Raw genomic sequence first — 18,789 nt, 5'->3', positions numbered from 1 at the left:
TTGAATATATCTCAAAACAAAAATCTGAGCTGAAGATAAAAATTAAGGTTTCATCAGCACGTATGTGATCTTTACAGTCTCATTAAATGGCAACTCTCTATTCTCCACCCCAATCCAACCCCTGGCAACATTGTGCTCTGTTTTTAACTATTTATTTTTATTTTTTATTTTTTTGAGATAGAATCTTGCTTTGTCACCCAGGCTGGAGTGCAGTGGCACACTCTTGGCTCAGCCAAGAGCTTGAACGTCTTGTTTGAATGTCAGCCTCCCGGGTTCAAGCAATTCTTCTGCCTCAGCCTCCCAAGTAACTGAAACTACAGATGCGCACCACCACACCCAGCTTTTTTTTTTTTTTTTTTTTGTATTTTTAGTAGAGATAGGGTTTCACCATGTTGACCAGGCTGGTCTCAAACTCTTTATCTCAAGTGATCTACTGCCTCGACCTCTCAAAGTGCTGGGATTACAGGCGTGAGCCACCACACCTAGCCAAGTTTAACTATTTTAAGTATTTCATGTATTAATAAGTGGAATCATGCAGTATTTGTTCTGTGACTGCCTTATTTCACTTAGCATAATGTCCTCCAGAGCATATATGTGATCTTGAACTACAGTAATTGATGAATTTATACAAAAAGATAAACACACCTAGAAGATGAGGATATATAGAAGAGAATACTCAAACAAGATGATTAGAGATGGGCCCTGGAGAGAATCAACATTTAAAGGACGGAATACAGAAAGGAAGTAGATTGAGGAGACTAAGATGGAGCACAGGGACACGGGTGTAACACAGCTAAAATGTTGAAATGAGGACACATTGAGCATAGTAATGGTAGATCTCTATAAAAAATACTTGTTATTTTCTTGCTTTTACTATCTAACAATAAAATTTTTGAGAAATTTATGAATTCAGAGAAGAAAAAAATTTATTATTTCATTTTTCCATTTTATGATGACTTGTTTCACGTACATTTGAAATGATACCGCATATCTGGCCACTGTAATTTTTTTTCTAGGTGTTTGAAAGACCATATAATTTTTCTTTCAATGTCAGAGACTTATGAGAACTAAACTAATATTAAGCTTGAAAGCTTACACCGTTTTGAATTTATATTCTTTGCATATTTCTTTAATGCTTATTTAAAGGTGATTTTCTTCTATAAATAAAGATCTTATCTTTTATTTATAAAATAAGATTTATTACAGGTACATAATGAATCACAAAATTTTAACTTATTTGAGCTTGTTTTTTATTCTAGTTTTTCTCTTATGGAATTAAATAAAGCTAGAGTTAATTTGTATAACCATGCATGGGCTGTTAATAATATTTTCTTTAAAAATGTTTTCTGGTTTGTGTGCTTTCAGAATAGTTCCTACTTTTCTAGAGTGTTTATTCTTCTCTTTGGATGACACGATTTAAATTTACAAATGACTTTCACACTACCTCCCTAGCCTAATCGTGAAGTAGGTGGTCTGAGTCCTATTTTTCCAACATAGTAAATGAGCCTGAATTATTTAGATGATCACTGTTTTAATGGGTTTTTTTAATTGTTTAATTTTGAACAGCTTCAAACATAGAGAAAAGTTGCAAAAATAGCACAAAGAACTCTCACCCAGAAACCCCATTCAAGTTTTGCCAACTGTGCCAGGACATTTCCACAGCAAAGGACCCCATGTGGCACCCAGTTACTATGTCTCTTCAGTCTTCTTCAATTTGAAACAGCTCCTCGGTCTTTCTTTGACTTTCATGATCTCGATATTTTTTAAAATCGCAGGCTGGTTACTTCGTAAAATGTTCCTCAGTTTTTATTTATCTAGTGTATTCTCATGATTAGGCTCAAGTCATGTATTTTTGCCCAGAGTATCACAGAAACTTTGTTCTTTTCTTTTTAACATAGTGGTGGTACACGATGTCTACTGATGCCATTCCAGTTGATGGTAACTTTTTTCCTTGGGAATTAATACATATTTTGTAAGGTGATACTTTGTAACTATATAAAACTCCTTTCTTCACACCACTTTTACCCACCATTTTTAGCATCCCTGATGTTTTGGCATGAATCAATTATTACTAAGATGGTTTCTAAATGTGTTATTTTATTGATACATAATAATCGTACATATTTGTGGGGTACATGGGATATTCTGATACATGCATACAATATGTAATGATCAAGTCAGGGTAATTAACATATCCATCTCTCAAACATTCATCATTTCTTTGTGCTGGGAATATTTCAAATCTTCTAACTATTTTGAAATATACAATAAATCACTGTTAACTGTAGTCATCATACTGTGTTATTGAGCACTAGAATTTATTCCTTCTATCGAACTCTATTTTTGTACATTAATCAACATCTCTTCATCGCCTCTGCCCCAACACTTCCTAACCTCAGGTAATAATCGTTCTACTCTCTGCCTCTGTGAGATTAGGTTTTTTTAGTTCCTACTTATGGAGTGAGAACAGGTAATATTTGTCTTTCTGTGCCTGGTTCATTTCACTTAACATAATGACCTCCAGTTCCATCCATATTGCTGCAAATGACAAGATTTCATTTGTTTTTACATCCGAATAGTATTCCATTGTGTATATATGCCACATTTCTTTATCCATTCATCCATTGATGGACACTTTGAAGCCAGGTGCTCACACCTGTAATCCCAGCACTTTGGGAGGCTGAGGTGGGCGGATCACCTGAGGTGATACCAGCCTGGCCAACATGGCAAAACCCCATCTTTTAAAAAAAAAAAGATGGACACTTTGGTTGATTCCCTATATTGGCTATTGTGAATAGTCACAATACACATAGACATGAAGACACCCCTTTAACATATGAGCTTTCTTTCTTTTGGATATTTAGCCAGCAGTGGGATTGCTGGATCATATGTCAGATCTATTTTTAGTTTTTTGAGAAACATTCATACTATTTTCCATAGTGGCCATACCAAATTACATTCCCACCAACAGTGTATTAGCATATCCCTTTCTCTGCATCCTCACAAGCATCTGTTATTTTTTGTCTTTCTGAAAACAGCCATTTTTACTGGGGTGAGATGATATCTCACTGTGGTTTTGGTTTGCATTTCCCTACTGACCAAATGCATATTTTCTAAAGCCGTCATCCTTTCTACATTTATTTATCAGTTAGCTTTTTACCATAAGGAAGAGCTTTCTCTTCTCCCCATTATTGCTTGTTTATATCAGTATAGATTCATGAGTTTTTATTTCATTCAATGGACCACAACCCATTACTATCATTATGGATTTTTATGCTCAGAGTGTCTTAGATTAGGCCAGAGAAGGCTCCAACAAGCTGGCTAGTGTCCTTTAAACATTCCTTCATCATTCTACTACCTGGCACAACAATATGCTCCAGGTTTATTTGTGCCGCTATAACAAAATACCATAAACCAGGTGGCCCATAAACAACAAAAATTTCTCACAGTTCTGGCGCCTGGGACCCCCAAGATTAAGGGAGCTTTCCCTGATACATAGATGGTGCCTTTCTGCTGTCCTTGCTTGTTGGAAGGGGCAAGGCATCTCTCTGGAGCCTCTTTAATAAGAACACTTACTACAATCACGAGGGCTGCACCCTCATAACCTAACCACTTCCCAAAGGCCCCACCTACTAGTGCTAGCACCTTGGGAGTGAGAATTTCAAAACATGAATTTAGAGGGGACACAAACATTCAGACCATAGCACTGGGGATATGGTAGATCTTTCAAAATAGTTAAACTGATTTTACCTGTAGACAAATTCTTTTTTTTTTTTTTTTTTTTTTTTGCAATGGAGTCTCGCTCTATGGCCCAAGCTGGAGTGCAATCTCAGTGGGGTGCAATCTCGGCTCACTGCAACCTCCGCCCCTGGGTTCAAGGGATTCTCCTGCTTCAGCTTCCTGAGTAGCTGGGATTTCACATGCCCACCACCACGCCCAGCTAATTTTTGTATTTTTTTAGAAGAGATGGGGTTTCACCATGTTGGTAAGGCTGGTTTCAAACTCCTGAACTCAGGTGATCTACCTGCCTTGGCCTCCAAAATGCTGGGATTTCAGGCGTGAGCCACCACGCCCAGCCTACCTGTAGACAAATTCTAAAGGAAAAAATGGACATGTTCAAAAGAAGCTGCCAGGCAAACTATCAGCTTCCAGAACTGCTGATTTGTAAATGAAATAAGTCTATAATTTAGCAAATTGACTCACTAAAATGATTGGGCAAGTGGAATGTGCTCTAATGGGACTTTTGACATCCCTCCCTCTAAAGAGGCAGCTGTAACACATTTACTACCCAATCTCAAAAGCTCACATTGGTGATCATTGCAATACAGGCCAGAGATTTTACAAGAATAAACAAAATGCTATTTATCCTGACAGCTTGTCTCTCACAGTTCATGACCTAAGATAAACATAGTGGTAAGCCCTCTGACTGGACCTCCTATAACCCTCCCCTCGGTGCCCCCGGCAGCCTCCATCAATCCTTATTCCTCTCCAATTCATGCCGAATGCTCCTTTCAGAGCAATCTTTGTGTAACTGCAAACCTCATCATGTCATTGCTGGGGAAGAAACTCTCCAGTGGTTTCCCATCACAAACCATTAACGTCTAGATGCCTTAGCCTGGCACATAAGGTGCCTGTGACATTGCCCAGCACACTCCTCTCCAGGCCCTTTAAATAAAACCCCACCAGCCCTCAAAGCCTCTGCTGCACTGTGGCTGCTCTGGACTTGTTCCATGCCATTCTGCCCATCTTCTGCCTTCTTTGTTTTGCCAGCCATATTCCAGCTCTGCACCCTGGAGCCTGATTTCAGTCCTGCCCTTTGGATCAGCAGTTTGGGCTAGAAATTGCTCTCTGGCTTTCCCCTTTGACCAAGGTTTACCCAGCAAACAACTCCTGGCCTCTGCTTTTCTGTGTTAGTACCTGAAATTATGGGTGAGAGCCTTCTCCAACAGACCCGTCTCTGCCTTTCTTTTCTGCCCACCTCCTGTTGGCTGCCCCCAAACTTCCCTGTACATAGAAATATCTTCAGTTTTTTAAGAACAAATGCTCTTAACAGCTCCTCATCTCATTGCTTCCTCTGCTTGGAATTTCCCCCTCCCCACTACCTGTCACTCTCCTTCCTTCTCACCTCACCCTTCTTGCAGGTGAGCTCTAACTCCATTGGCAATCAGCCCTCAACTAAAGCCCCATCCCCATGGAAAGTCCACTACGGCCCCTCCTTTCCTCCATTTTACTCTCATTCTCAACTGCCCAGGTGGAGATGAGCTTTCCCTCTTCTGCTCTCATTTGGACCCTTAAATATCTTTCTTGTTTCACTAACTACACTGTAAGATATTTTGAGTTTACATCTGAGCCTCTCTCTGGAGATTCTAAGACTGTGATGGGCAAGGACAGGTTTTTATTTGCCTTTTGTACCTCCAGCACTAAGCCTAGTGCCAGCATACAGAATAAATACAAGAGTTCTAGACTGAGTAAATAGAAGAATCACAGCCAAACAAATGAATGAGTTAAATATACCACTGAGTTCATCATATATGTCTTCTGTTTTCTCAAATACAAATATAAAGGTACATTGACATAGTCTTTCTTTCACACTTTCACTTACTGTTTTTTAAAAATGCATAGTAGTATTAAAGGAAATTTTGTAAGAACTGTTAGGTGTAAGGCCCTACCACCCTCATACTACTGTTTTCCTTATCTCAGGTTTCCTTTTCCTTTTTGCTTTTTTTGGCCTATATACTTCCCTTTAGCAGATATTGAATCAAATGTTGTATAATTTTCATTTGCTTTTTTGGCTAAAATTGCCCTTTTAATATTTTACACATTGCCAAATCATTTATAATTTTTTTAAGAAGGATTCTACCAACTTTCCATGTAAAGACACATTTTTTGTCACTAAGATTCCGTCGATCTTTATCTAAGAGTTTACTCCAAGTTCAATTTTACTGCAGCAGTAAATTTTGAGCTCCTAGAGTGTTATAACAGTGTCTCATATCTCTGTATTCCTGGTGCCTAACAAATAATTGATACCTAATAAATATTTATTAAAAATATGAAAGTATTTTGCTTATTGTATATATAAATTATATTGATAATTATTTACAAATTATATATATGTATATTCATATATATATGAATAAAATTTGGGACAGTAATCTAATCTAAGTTCTTTGCACATACCCCAAGACTGAGGAGACAGGCGAAACCTCACTTAACCCAATCTTTTCTAAAAGCATGATGCTCTATCCTATACTTAAAAACTGCTGAAGACAACTTCACAACCTTCTTTAATAGCTCATTTTAATGCTAATAATTGCTTAATCAGAAGGCTGTTTGCTTCTTCCTCTCTAACCAAAATTACCTATAGTATAAGTATATTTTTTCTTTTTTCTTTTCTTCCCTTCTCTTCCCTTTTTTCTTTCATTTTTTGTTCTTGGTGAAAATAAACCAGTTGGCTTCTGGATATAAGCTTGCCAGGTCCTCTCTGAGCTTCTCATTCTCACAAATGAGGTAAGATCATTCACTTATTTTCCATATGAGATTCTGGGGGTAGTCTTTGGTTTTAAATACACTTTTTTCTTTCCTCTATTTTTATTCCATCTGATTCTAGAATATGTGTGCTCTAGAAATTCAGAATATGGTTCATGTTATTATGCATTCTAGTCATAAATTTCTAAACTTAACAAATACCATTACAAAATAGAATATGATATAATTTACAAGTTATATAAATAAACTCTTTTTAGAGTCAACCATTTTAAAGTGTGAGTCATTTGAAAGAAGGGCCATGGGAAGGCTGGATATAGAATAAAACTTAGCTTTCACTCAGAATCCTGCCTCACTGTGAAGCATCCCTTACTCTGAAAAATCTACCAGGTTGTAACCGAACTCTTTAGAAATCCAGAAAGTTAAACATTTATGAAAGTTAAATTCACCGAAGATTGAAATACAGAAACCAGAGTAACAAAGGAATCATTTTTAGTGAGAAACATCATCACCAGCCAGGGAGCTTGTGCAGTCTGGCTGGCCCAACTTCTGCTCAGGCCAGACACATGGGAGTGCCAGGGAGCAGCTGGGCAACTAGAATCAGCCTAGGGATCTCCCTGCCAGCCAACTCGAGATACCACGTTTCCAAAGCACTGCTCCACAAAGGCACCAACATATGCTTCCTGTAACTATTAAGAACACAGGCTTCGATGTCTAACAGAGCTGGGTGAAAATCTTGGAGTCACCACCTTAATATCTATGTAAAATTAACAAATCATTTATCTTTCATGAGCACATTTCTTCACTTGAAAAACTGCATGTCATAAAGTTGTGTGAAAAGTGTACATAAGGTACTTGGCTACATGTCTGGCATATAATGTGGGTTTAATAAAGGTTTCAGTTCCTTAGGGTGATGCTATGCACCTTCATTTTATCCATTATATGGGTTGATTTAAAATTTATCTCTCTGAGGACAATCTTGTTTTTCTTCTTTCTGTCTTTAATCATTCAATTAATCACTCGTTCATACATTCATTTATTCAACAACTGTTTATTTTGTGCTAGGCACTGTTCTATGTACTAGTGATGCTGCTGCAAACAGAATTAGAGTTCTTACCGTTATGGGACTTACATTCTACTGGTAAAAGACAGTAAGCACATAACAAACATATAGTATGTCATATATACATTTAATGGTGTAATGGTTTATTTTTCCCATAACTTATTTAATTGATGATATTTTGCCTTGTATATTTCTGATAGGATCTCTCATTTTATTTGTTTAGTCATTGACTTACTTTGATATGATATTTTTAGATTTCAATGATTTGAATTTAAATTTAGAGTTGATAAAAGAATGATAGAAAGAAAGCAGAACTTTGCTCCCCTGTGAAGAAAGAAAAATCAGAAATAGGAAATCATAGTGAGAAACTACCAGACACTGATTAATTCTCTATCTGGAAAGGTCAAAGATGTTACCTAGTGCTGACTCTGAGGTGAAGTTTAGTTATACTAATAGGTAAATGACTTATGAGAACATAAATTGCTATTCCTCTTCAAAATTTTTGCACTTGATAATTGAAATATTGCACTTAGGAACATTGGGATTGACTGCATTTATGTGTTAGAGAAGTGGATACTGGAACCTTCTAGAAGTATCTAGATTACGCCCTACAGGCAGTCATTTACTTCCATGTGCTTCTGAAAATGGAACTTAGAATACTCTTTAGAGTCCTAGAGGTGAGAATATTTTCTCTCTACTGGCCCCAGAATTTCTTACCGTCATTCCTTCCACTCCAATGTTCACTTCCATGGCTGTCTTTGCATTGGGGCCATCGTAATGAATTGGAACAGTATTTAAAGGAGAAAAAAAGGAAAGAAGATGACCAATTGAAGGGAAGTTTCAAGGACTCTCTTCGTTCTTCAACTTTGGCAGCTGTTGAAGATAGGGCTCCAGAAGACAGGAGACCATATAAACGCAAATTTTGAAAAATTATTGCAATATCCTATTCCTTTTCTGAAACCAAAAAATGATGATTAGCATGTTTGTATATTCATTTATTCATTTTTTACCAAACTTTATTAAGTGCCATTTTTCAGAATACAGTCTTCAAAGAGCTTACAATTTAGTTAAATGAATCTAATAGATCTGTGGTTTTCTTTTTTCTTCTTCTGAGACACATGTTTTGTGTATCTCACAATACATGCCAGAAATTATGTTTGCATGTGTGTATTAGTTCGTTCTCACACTGCTATAAAGAAATACCCGAGACTGGGTAATTTATATAGCAAAGAGGCTTAGTTGACTCACAAATCCACATGGCTGAAGAGGCCTCGGGAAACTTACAAATCATGGCGGAAGGCAAAGGGGAAGCAGGCACCTTTTTCACAAGGCAGCAGGAAAGAGAAGAGCAAAGGAGGAACTTTCAAATACTTATAAAACCATCATATCTTGTGAGAACTCACTCATTATCATGAGAATAGCATGGGGGAACCATCCCCATGATCCAATCAGCTCCCTCCCTCAATACATGGGGATTACAATTCAAGATGAGATTTGGTTGGGGACGCAGAGCCAAACCATATCAATATGTGACAGACTTTTGTTGAGTACCTGGGGTTATTCACCAGATAGCACACACTGGCTGTAACTCCATCACTTTCTCTTTCATGCAAGAAGGTATATCAAATGCAACAGAGTGAGAAAGACTGTAGGAATTCACCACATTCACTATAGGAATAACATTGAATCTAGTCTGACATCAAAATTAGGATTTGAATCCACATCCAATGGATGCCAGGTGGTGCTAGCAGATGTCATGCTCTATGTGTTACTCCATAACGTTGAAGAGTTTATACATAGTAGAAGTATTGTCAGTCTCATGTAGATTAAAAACAAAACAAAACTGATGTTCACAGAGATCAAATGACATGCCTAAGGTCACACTGCTAGGAAATATCTTTTCAAAAATTTAATCTTTGTTTGTCTGACTCTCAAGTGCTTTTCTCACCATATGACACCATTTCATCATATCATCTCTGAATCAAAATCCATCTTAATCAGAGCCAGGAAAAACAATATGACTCAATTAACCAGAGTGCACAGAGATTAAGGAGTTCTGGCTAATGTTTTGGTTAACTAAAATGTAACTCTTGTCTTAATTCATCCAATAGCTTTCTAACAGTTATCAGTTCACTTTCCACCCTAAGTCAGCACAGTATAATGTAATCTTGCCTTGATGATTCAGGATCTTTTGTCTCAGAGCCATCATTATGAACAGTTGTTGCTACTGAGAAATTTTGAAGTGAAGGCAGAAGATACAGGTGATTGGGCTGAATGCATGGGGAGTTTGGGATTACTTGGAGGACATATTCAATTATACTGTAATCGTCTAACTTTTCTGTAGTTAGAATGGAAAAAGGCCCCCAAATTGAGACTAATCAAATGTTTCAGTTGAGCTGGGTTCTAATCAATCAAGTTTACTTCAATTTGTGTAACTAGCTGACAAACTTCATTAAAAGTGACTGTTTTTCTCCTTTTGCCACTTGGCAAATAACAAAAAAAAAAAAAATGAAGCTTTCCCTGATTCCTGTGTACAGTTGTGTTACCCCATCATCAGGGAGAGAAATGAGCTGTATAATTACTGTTTGAGACATGAATCATCCTTGCTCGGAGGGTCCAGACCCGTTTGACTCTATAAAAGGAGCTCAAGGTCGAAGTGCAAACGTGCACTGTCTGTCCTCCCCCAGGTTGATATAATTACCAAGCTACTGTGAGGGGATGAAGGTGCTCCCTGCATCTGGCCTTGCTGTCCTCCTCATCATGGCTTTGAAGTTTTCCACTGCAGCCCCCTCCCTAGTTGCAGCATCCCCCAGGACCTGGAGGAACAACTACCGCCTCGCACAGGTTTGTGAATTTTTGCCCAATTCCTTCTTGCTCCTCCGCCCTAGAAAACCTAAATGGGCATAATGAGAAAATAAGAAAAAAATTCAATTGTTCTTCTTTTAAAATCATTTCATGTAAGTCCATTGAAGTCTGATCGATGTTATCTTCTGTCCGTCTAGATTGATATCTGGTGCATATTAGGTGTACCATGTTACATGACTGAATAAATACATGAATATATATCTACCTAGCTATTCTGCTTCATAAAGAATTCCAGGTGGCTTGTGAAAACCATACAATATAAAAGAAAGGGACAAGTACTTCCCAGGAATGATGTAGGAGAAAAAATTGAAGCAGAAAAATAAGAACCGAGGTATAATCTGCATGCTAGAGGCAGGTTGTGAATTTAGAGCTAAGCTTTAGCAGTCACAACAAAGAGATGTCCTGTGTTTACATTTTTTTAGTGGCTCTTATATTCAAGGTAACCCTGACCAAAATTTAAAGTGGAGTAAGTTCTTCCTGGGTGCCAACCCACTTCTCCTTTGAGATCCTCCTCTCCCTAAAGCATATTTCCCAACTAAGTAAAAGTTTATGTACACAGTATATAACTAAGTTCAAGTAGTAAGTACAAAGTGCAAAGTTTATGTACTTAAACTTTGTGTATGTTCCTCTTTTAAGATCTCTCCCATATGTCTGCTGGAAAGGGTCTGATAGAAATGATTCATATTAGAATTTTTTTGCAAAGACTACTTAATTCAAAATGATTCAATATATATATGCTTCCAAGAGTTTTTCGTTTTTAAAAGAAGGATGGCATCCTTAACCTAAAGAAATGGATTTCTAAGGATGGGATTTCCAACATTAGTGAAAGATATGTAGAGGAAATGTTTTTGCATGCAGGCTTCTCTTTCAAGAGTCTGCCAAAATTATAGCACATCTGTGATCCCCAGCTCTGCCTCAGGGCTGCTTTCCTGCCTGCCAGGCTGCACCTGTGTACTGCGTACTGCTTGGCTGTCTGCATCATAGAGCTGATTTGCACCCATGTGCAATGGCATGTTGCTACCAACCGTTTCTGCCACTCATCCTTATAAACTGGTCAGTTCCCCTGCCATTCCAGTCATTAAACACTTAAATAACACCCTGAAGATGAACATTACAGCTGATGCCCAGCACAGGCACGTTGAATTGGACTTCCTTTGACTTTAGCCCACTTTCAGGTGAACTAAATACAAAACAACTCAGGATACTGGGATCTTTATTCAATTGTATTTTGTCCTTGCCACCTAGCTTTAGGTCCCTTCTTCCCAAATATAATTTTCCCTACCCTGCCTCATGCCACTTTGATTCTAAAACTAAAGAGGTTTTGTGACCTCCAGAAGGAGAGCCATACTGAGGCTGGGATGGATCTGAGGTAGTAGGAGACCCTCCTTCTAATCCATGGTTCAGGGAAACTACAGTTGGCCCTGACCCTTAGTTTACAGATTGTCTATGATTGCTTTTGTGCCACAATGCAGAGTATAGCCTAAAAGGCAAGAATATTAATTATTGGTCCTTTGCAGAAAAAATTAGCCACCCTTGACTAGTCTATGAGGGAATAAGGTTAGACCAGCCAGGGATCAGTTTCATGGAAGACAGTTTTTCATGGACATGGGAAACTGGGGGCTGAAGGGCGATGGCTTTGGGATGAAACTGTTCCACCTCAGATCATCAACCATAAAATTCTCAAAAGGACTGTGCAACCTAGATCCCTCATATGCGCAGTTCACAATAGGGTTCCTGCTCCTGTGAGAATCTAATGCCTCTGCTGATCTGACAAGAGGCCCAGCTCAGGTGGTAATGCTGGCCCACCACTCACCTCCTGCTGTGGGGCTGGGTTCCTAACAGGCCACAGACTGGTTCCTGGGTGCAGCCCAGGAGCTGGGAACCCCTGGGCTAGGCACTCTTGGGTGGAGCCATTCTTGCTGTTCTAGCTGGTCAGGAGTCATCTAGGCATGTTTAGAAATAATAACATGGCCTGGGAATGTTGAGGACCTTTAGTGATTCCTTACTTCTTCCTCCCCAAAATAAATCAGCCCTTCTCTGTCTCGCTTATGACATACTCTCAGAAAGACCTTAGACCAAGGAGCAGGAAAACGTGCCCACATCTCCTCACCTGGCACACAGCACCTTCTGCCTGCAATGGTCCCAGTCCTCAGCTCTGGCAGGGACACTCATCACTACTTAGGAGTCTGGAATGATCTGGACAACCTCTAATGAGGATCACAATGACAAGAAAGAATTAGTTACTAACATCCCACCTTATAGTTTATAGAAAGGTTATATAACAACCTCATAAAAACACAAACAAAGCAGTGAAATAGGCAGCGGAAGTTCATGTGTTGAATGCTTACAGCATGGCATGTGCTGCAGAAACATGAGGGAGTCAAACAAATCAAGCCCCTGTTCTTATGGTGCTTCCATGAAGATGAGGGAGCTGGTGGGAAGGTGCTGGGAGAAGATAAACAAGTCAACCAATGAGTGCACACGATTATTTGAGAAAGTGATCAGTGAGATTGGAAAGAAGTTAATCAGGATGACAGAATTACTGACTGGGGCAGTGGTCCAGGGAGGGAGTATTTTTAATGGAGTAGTCCAGGAAGGCTGCTCAGAGGAAGTAACCTTTGAGATGAACCTGAGCTGCATGAAAGAGCCAGCAATGTGAAGACCTGGAGTTGGGGCAGTTCAGGCAGAGGAAACAGAAGCTGCTTGGAATGCAATCATCAGGCCCATGTGGCTAGAGCTGAGAGGACAGGGAAGAGGGTCCCAGAGGAGTCCCAAGGACAGGTGAGGCCAGCGGGTCCTCTGGGGCCTGGTGGCCTGGGTCACGCTCAGCAGAGAGAGTGCTTAGAGATCCTCCCTGCTTGCTAACTGAACTGTTAGATCACTAGCTAAGAAAGAACAAATGGCTCCTGGAAACACCAGAGAGTCCATGTTTACAAACACCATACACCTCTCCCTACCCCAAAAAAATCTACACTTGAAAAGATAAACAGCTTCTTGATTTATTTAATGTCTACTTGCATCCTTTAAATTCTGATTTGCTCATTTGCATAAAGGCTTTGAAAATGATGAGATAACAAAATGCTTACCTAACCTCATAATCCAGGATTTTATTCTGGGTTTGTTTGTTTGTTTAAAAAAAATAGTATCAATAAGACATTTAAAACATATTTTTTTTAATTATCTTTAAAAATAACAAAAAAATTTAATTACCACATTATTATGAACTCATAACTAAAGACAATAAAAATAAAACCTTTCAATACAAACTGTTAATTCAGGTGTTTTTACTATCATTTTATTTTCTATGACAAAGACTTTAAAAATTGTCATTGTCTTCAAAATGTGGTTTTTACTTTTCTGACTATTATGTCATAAGACAATTTTGATATTATACTATTTTCATAACATCATTTTAAATAGCTAGAAATATTCCAGAATATGAGTTATAATTTATTTGACCATTTCCTTTATTTGACAAATAGATTACTTCCATATGAATAAGGCTTCTATAAGCATCTTTGTACATCAACCTAATTTAAACAATTATTTTTTCAGGACAGGTTTCCAGACATGGATTTAATGAGTGAAAGGGATTTTTAAAGTATTCTGACACATTTTAAAGCATTCACATTGAGGACCTCATTGGATCCTCACACTGGTGTAGCCAGTAGGGCAGAAACCAACCACTCTATAGATGAGAAAGCTGAAACCACAAGAAATTAAAAGAATTGCCCATGCACATTAGTGACCCAGCCTGGACTAGAACCTAAGATTTTTCAGAGAGCTTTAAAAGTTCTCACAAATCTATTTGTGTGACTGTAAGGAACATGACTGTGCTGCAGACAAGCAGGCATAGGCCCAGGTAAACATCCTGCATGACTCAGCAAGTTTAGAGTGCAGGCATATAACTCCACTTGTTACCACAGCCATGTAGCTACCACATGGGAAGGCCATCATTTGGTTCTAAGTCACTATTGTCTGTAAAAGGTATAAATTCCCTGCTGACACCGTACAGGAGTGCTCTCACCCAGAGAAGAGAGAACCAAAGTCGTCCGTCTTGCAGGTGGGCAGGGAGGAGCCAGGAACTGGCTTGTGCCCAGAGAGAGAAAGTTAAGCTGCTGACCCTGAAGAGAGAGCCGGCCACGCAGCTCTGTGTGGGAGCAGCTGGCCCAAGCTGCTGAAACAAGGCAGACAGTGTAAGAAAGTAGTTGATGAGAGAACAATGTGAGAAAACTGCTGCTGAGAGAGCTGCTGAATAAAACCATATTCACCTGCCTATGCCCCCCAATTCCCCTTACCTGAGGGTTCTTTCAGCCATCTGCCACCACTAACTCCCCTCCGACCTCAGCATGGGCTGGAACCTGACACTGAGCATGACATTTGGCGTAGTTGTGTCCCCGAACCTCACCCTGGAACCTGACAGCAACTTAGCCAAAAAAGAAAAATGTTGAAGAAACATACCTTAAGTTTCACACTGTCTTGGAGTGTACTTAAACTGAATTTTAAACTCTTAAGTCTCAGGAAGGACACTAGGAAAATGCACTGAATGAGGGCTTAGGAGGGAGACCTAAGCTGCTAGCCTGCAGGAATGGACCCTCTGGCCTCCACTACTTTTATTTGTCAAATACCAGAAGAGAAGTGGAGAGGGGACCACCTGTTAATTGACCCTAAAATTCTATAATTTTAACAATGAGGAAGTGGGGAAGATTGGGGGGAAATGGAAAAACTCCGGTGAATCCCAAATTCTTTGTCTCAGTGCTAACAATAAGTGCTAAGCCAACAGTATGCAAGTGTTAGAGTATCACATGAAAGCAATTCTAAGTACACACCTCAGTGCTTGACAGATACTGTGACCGTGAAAAGTATGCCAAAACCTTGTCAGTAACTTTAGCAAGAAAGTGCGCAGAGTTTCGAGCTCTCGGTACTTCAGCATATCTGATAGTTCTTCAAGGAAACATACTTTTATATTTTGCCTAAAGAAAAAGAGCTCAAACATTAACTGAGCATCTACTCTGAGCCTAGAACTGAGTCAAACACAGGGCTTGTATCTGTGAAGGCAAAACTGTGCCTGATTGGAAGGAGGTTACAAACAAGCAGGTGAGAGTGATAAGAAATTGGTAGGAAGTGATGGTTTATAGTGCAATGAGATAGGTGTTTTACTAGTGCAAGAATTACATCTTATGGAAGCACCAACTAGGGAGAGATTTTGTTTGTATCGCTGCAGAGATGAATTTTTGTTTTTAAGAAGGAATAGTTTCTAATTTTATTTTTACTTAATTAAAAGGTACTGTTTCAATCCTGCCTATATGATCAGCCATTAACCTTTTGTGCTCTAAGACTAACATTCTGTGCATATTTTAAAGGAACAAATGGTTGGTTATAAAAATTATGCAGGTTCATGGTAAAAAAAAAAAAGTAAAAACCCTATCTTTAAAAATATATCATCTTAACTCCATCATTAAGGTTTAACCACTATTAGTCCCTTAGATTGTATCTTTCATAACACTTTTCTAGGATTCAGGGCCGGGATTAGTGTGAGACAGCCAAGGCAAAAATGCATCCTGTATTTAAAATTCTGAAATTTTATCATGGATTTTTTGCATTGATTTTGTTTTTTTCAATTCTGCATTAAATTATGATTTATCTTGATTACAAAGTTTTTGGTAAACCACCCCGCCACTGGCCTCATCTCAGCCCTGGTGATATGACTGGGATTGTATGATTAGATATCACCTTTGTTTATAAACATAGCTTTTATTGTAATAGCAGTGGTAAACACGGAAAACACATTTTTCACTTAATTTATCATGCACATCTTCCCTTATATGGCCTATTTTGTGAAACAAAAATTAGAATATAGAGTGTAACACATAACCTAACAGAAGAACAAAATATTTGAAATCAACGATCCCAGAGACACAGAGCATCTGGTCTTATACATAGAGCTTAACCCTGAGGAGCATAATTGAGACATTACTGTAAGCATCACATTATCACAGAATCAACTTGCACAGAGAGGAACAACTCATCCAATCAACCTCATCTTGCAAAAAAGAGCAGAAACATAAATACATACTTAAGGTGGTCTAACTTGGGATGGAATGAAACCAAATAGTTGCAGCTTTGTTTCAGAACACCTAGTCTAGGTTTCAGGCCCTGGGGACCCCATGTCCCCTCTCCCTTTTCTTCCTCTTGGCTTCTCATCTCACCTAAGTTTTTACAAGGGACAAAACCAGTAAAGTGATCACAAGCAATGACAGCAGGACAGGGAGTGAGGGATCTGCTGATCCTGCAGTGAAAAAATAGAGCACCTTCTCCAAACAGATAAGTGAGGCTTACTCCTTTTTATTTTTTCCCCAACAGTAACAGTTCATGCTCATTGTAAAAAATTTTGGAATATAGGAGAAAATAAAGAATAAATTAAATCATCCATAATTTCATTACCCAGATATAATCAACATTAATATTCAGACAGACTTCCTTTTATTATTTATTGTGTGTGCATATGTGTGTATATGTATGGTTTATTCAGAAAATTTTTATTAAAACCTTATAAAGATTTTTCCCTTCTTTTCTCAGTATATTGCCATTATATAAAGAGCATTCTTTCATACAATTAAATATTTATTTTTCAAAACTGATCTTAGTAGAGGCCTAGTACTGCCTCACATGAATATGTAATGATATATATAACAAATCCCCTGTCATAAGACATTAAGATTACTTCTAATTATTTATTATTTTTATATGTATGTTAAAAATATGTGTGCATAATATGTAAGTAAATATGTTGCATAGTTTATATGTGATAAATATATGGTTAATATATAGATGAATAATATGTAATTTATATCTAATAAACATCTCTATACAACATAAATATAAAATTGTATATAATTAAATACAGTTAGTGCTCTGTGTCCATAGGATCTGTCTACATGGAATCAACCAACTGTAGGTTGAAAATATTCAGGGAAAAAAATCGATGGTTGCATCTGTTTTAGGGCAGACATGCTCAAAACAGACATTTTTTTGGTAGCTTTTCCCTGGACAATACAATGCAACAACGATTTACATAGCATTTATATTATAGTAGGTGTTCTAAGTAATTTAGAAATGATTTAAAGCATATAGGAGGCTGTACTTAGGTTGTATGCAAATATTATGCCATTTTATATCACGGACTTGAGCACCTGTGGATTTGGTATCTGAGAGAGGTCCTGGGACCAATCTCCCATGGATATGAAAAGATGACTGAACCTTTAGCTGCTCTTTGGTTATTTTCCTGAAATCAGCTGAGTAGGTAAAATTCCTCGGCTAAAGGCAGGCTTCAACCCTGTATTTGCATGCCCCTGCATCACTTATTTTACCCTAATCCCAGCCCCGAGTCATAGAAAAGTGTTTTGAATAATATATACTGAGGGGCTGTATGTCTTTTTGTGCACATGAAAGACTTATAATTTATGGCTTATTTTATTTGCTTCAAGGGACAAAGAGCCTTGCCTAGGAAACTTGTCTCATAGAAACAAACTCCAGCCCACATACCACATACATCTGAATTCATTAAAATCCTCAGCTGAAAAACAGGTGGACCCTCTGCCTTTGTAAAGTATGACAGGCTGGAATATAATGCCTCCAGAAGTTAAAAGCATACTGATCCTGCATTATTTACAATGGAAAGATAATACCAATAACTGTTTACCAAAGAAACAAGACAGCCTTTGTTTTGCAAATTGGGTAAAGAACTTCAGTGACAAATAAGTGATCCATGGAAATAATGTTCACATCAGTTTCCTTCTATGATTTTTTAAATTAAAGCAAAAACTCATATTTGTTTTATTCATTGTAGAAAAACTATAAAATGCAGGTGGACAAACAGGAATAATTAAATAATCTATAATCTATGATCACTACCCAAAACCAATCATGATTAATAATTTGGAGTGCAGCTAAGCTTTAGTATATAAATATATCTACTTTTTTCATAAATGGGAATATACTCTACACACTGTTTTTAATACATCAGGAATGCTGTCCCCTGCCCTACCTGAGCATGAGTATTTCCCAGACTACACTGTAGACGCGTCAGCCTGCCTCTCCATTTCAGGCATATGTTGACAAATATTACACAAATAAAGAAGGACACCAGATTGGTGAGATGGTTTCGAGAGGAGGTAATTCCATGGTAAGGAAGATTAAGGAGCTGCAAGCGTTCTTTGGCCTCCAAGTCACTGGGAAGTTAGACAAGACCACAATGGACGTGATCAAGAAGCCTCGCTGTGGAGTTCCTGATGTGGCCAATTATCGCCTCTTCCCAGGTGAACCCAAATGGAAAAAAAATACTTTGACATACAGGTAATGAGATTTCCAAATCCAGA

General features: G+C 38.2%; 1 protein-coding gene and 1 long non-coding RNA gene across 2 annotated transcripts in view; one reads left to right on the top strand and one right to left on the bottom strand.

Moving 5' to 3' along the window:
• The window catches only part of LOC105719249 (uncharacterized), a 287,306-nt gene that overhangs the window by 115,041 nt on the left and 153,476 nt on the right, over positions 1 to 18,789 (bottom strand). The window lies entirely within an intron of this gene.
• Positions 10,252 to 18,789, top strand: part of MMP20 (matrix metallopeptidase 20) — a 45,276-nt gene continuing 36,738 nt past the window's right edge. Inside the window, exons 1-2 of the mRNA XM_012455126.3 lie at positions 10,252 to 10,390; positions 18,519 to 18,766. Of these exons, the coding sequence (XP_012310549.1) occupies positions 10,265 to 10,390; positions 18,519 to 18,766 (374 nt within the window). The 5' untranslated portion in view covers positions 10,252 to 10,264. The remainder of the gene's footprint in view (positions 10,391 to 18,518; positions 18,767 to 18,789) is intronic.

Source organism: Aotus nancymaae, unplaced genomic scaffold (genome assembly GCF_030222135.1).
Source record: "Aotus nancymaae isolate 86718 unplaced genomic scaffold, 86718_ANA_hifiasm-v0.15.2.pri h1tg000012l, whole genome shotgun sequence".
Classification (NCBI taxonomy): domain Eukaryota; kingdom Metazoa; phylum Chordata; class Mammalia; order Primates; family Aotidae; genus Aotus; species Aotus nancymaae.
Note: the sequence above shows the minus strand (reverse complement) of the source record. Positions and strands in the feature narration are given on the sequence as shown.